At 39.8% G+C, this 1,921-nt stretch overlaps 1 protein-coding gene across 1 annotated transcript in view; it reads left to right on the forward strand.

The window, feature by feature from the left end:
• Positions 1-1,921, forward strand: part of Thor (eukaryotic translation initiation factor 4E binding protein thor) — a 13,497-nt gene continuing 11,576 nt past the window's right edge. The window contains exon 1 of the mRNA XM_027367939.2: positions 1-348. Coding sequence (XP_027223740.1) covers positions 201-348 — 148 coding nt within the window. The 5' untranslated portion in view covers positions 1-200. The remainder of the gene's footprint in view (positions 349-1,921) is intronic.

Below are 1,921 nucleotides of genomic sequence, written 5' to 3' on the forward strand. Positions count from 1 at the left end.
ACGCAGCTGAGCGAGGTTCCAACACTGTGCGCGCGCAGCCGCAGCCACTCACGCTGTGGTGCTGTGGCGGAAAGGGGAGCGGACGCAGCTGAGCATTGTCGCACGATTTTATTCCCTATTCGAGAACTGTCCGACGTCGTGTCACCCACGGCTGCACTCCGCGAATATTAGCTGTCGATCTCTCGAAACTCTTGACGAAAATGTCTGCTTCGCCCGTCGCTCGCCAGGCTGTGGCCCAGGCCCAGCCACAAAGCATTCCTCGCCGAATTCAGATCAACTCGCCGGCCGAGATGCCTCATGACTACAGCACCACGCCGGGGGGGACCATGTTCTCCACAACCCCAGGCGGTGAGTGCACCCTAGGGTAATTTATGCCAGAAAATCCTCGACCTCAACACAAAAGGACATGGCTGGAGGACGGGTAGGGGCGGGGGTGGGAGAGGGGGGGGGTCACAGGTGGGTTTGTTTACGTTGTGATCCGCACGTCCTTGCCTCCCCCTTCCCTCCCTCTGTTCCCCACGTGCTCTTACCAGGGGGATTCTTGGGAAATCATAGACCAGATTTTATGTCGTTACGTGAAATGTCGACATACATCATTCAGTTTATAGTCATTTTTCCGATTTACGAACGAACTTTGTCTTGCATCCTGCTGACGTGAGATCTGCACGTCCTCGTTTCGTCCCTCTCCCCCTGCCCCTCCAACACCCAGCCAGGGTTGGAGTATCTTCAGAAGTAATGGTAGCCCAAACTGTAATTCAGTGTCTAGTTTTGGTTTGCTTTTATTGTTATGGTAATGATTGCCTCAGGATTATATTTAGGACCACTGATTAAACTTATCAACTATTATATTTGTAGATAGGTCATGTACTTTAGAGTTTGCATATTTTGATTGATAATTATTTAACTACTAATATCTTTCAAGAGTTTGGAAACCAAAGTAAAGCAGATTAATAATGTGTTAGAAAGATGCGTTATTAATAATTGAGTGATGATGAAAAAAGGTTTACAAATTGGAATAGATATTGAGCAGACAAGCTTAACCAGTTGGTTTGATTGATTTCCTAGTAATTTGCCTTTTCCTCCACTTCCCTCTATGGTATAAGTAAAGGGCAAAGGTTACATCTATTTATCAATTGACATAGTATTATTTCTGGCTTGCATGCTTAAGGAAGTTTTTTTTTTTTTTTGCTAAAGGGTTAAGGATCTTGTACATGCATATTTCTATGTTGCACAAGTGTTAAGTATGTTTTTAAACATAGATTCCACTTCCTTTATGTTTCTCAAGTCCTCTTCCACTGCATTTTATTAGCATGTTTCAATTTGAAAGTAGCAGTCTCATGTGGATTTAATGTACAGTGACCATTAAACATTTATTTCAGATTTTAAATAATTTTAGAATACATCTCCAAAAAGAGTTTATCAGGTTTACAAAAATAATGTTTCCAAAGAGAATCCATAGATATGCATAATATTTTTTATGTGAAGAGAAACTTTATATATTAAAAATATGAAATGTGCCTTCATATTATCTGCATACAATCAGTAATTTACAGAATATTGTGGTTATAGTGCATACTCCATGTATATGAGTATAACTAGAATATGACAGAAGGAATCTTTTGTGGATCAAAATTAATGGGGGATGGGATTTTTAACCTTAGGAAGGATAAGTCATGTCCAAAATATGTATAGATAGTATATCTAGAAATACAATTACATGTTTCTATAAGGATGATTATTGTATCCCACCCAACTGAACTGTGTTCAACTATGTTCATCCTAATTGCATTATCCACTGTAATTTGTTTTATGAATTTTGTGTACACATAAATGGTTCTATAAATGCTGTTGACTATAGTTTTGTTTTATGAATTTTATTTACACATAGATGGTTCCACTTAGTTACCTAGGAGTCATCATT

Source organism: Penaeus vannamei, chromosome 12, assembly GCF_042767895.1.
Source record: "Penaeus vannamei isolate JL-2024 chromosome 12, ASM4276789v1, whole genome shotgun sequence".
NCBI lineage: Eukaryota > Metazoa > Arthropoda > Malacostraca > Decapoda > Penaeidae > Penaeus > Penaeus vannamei.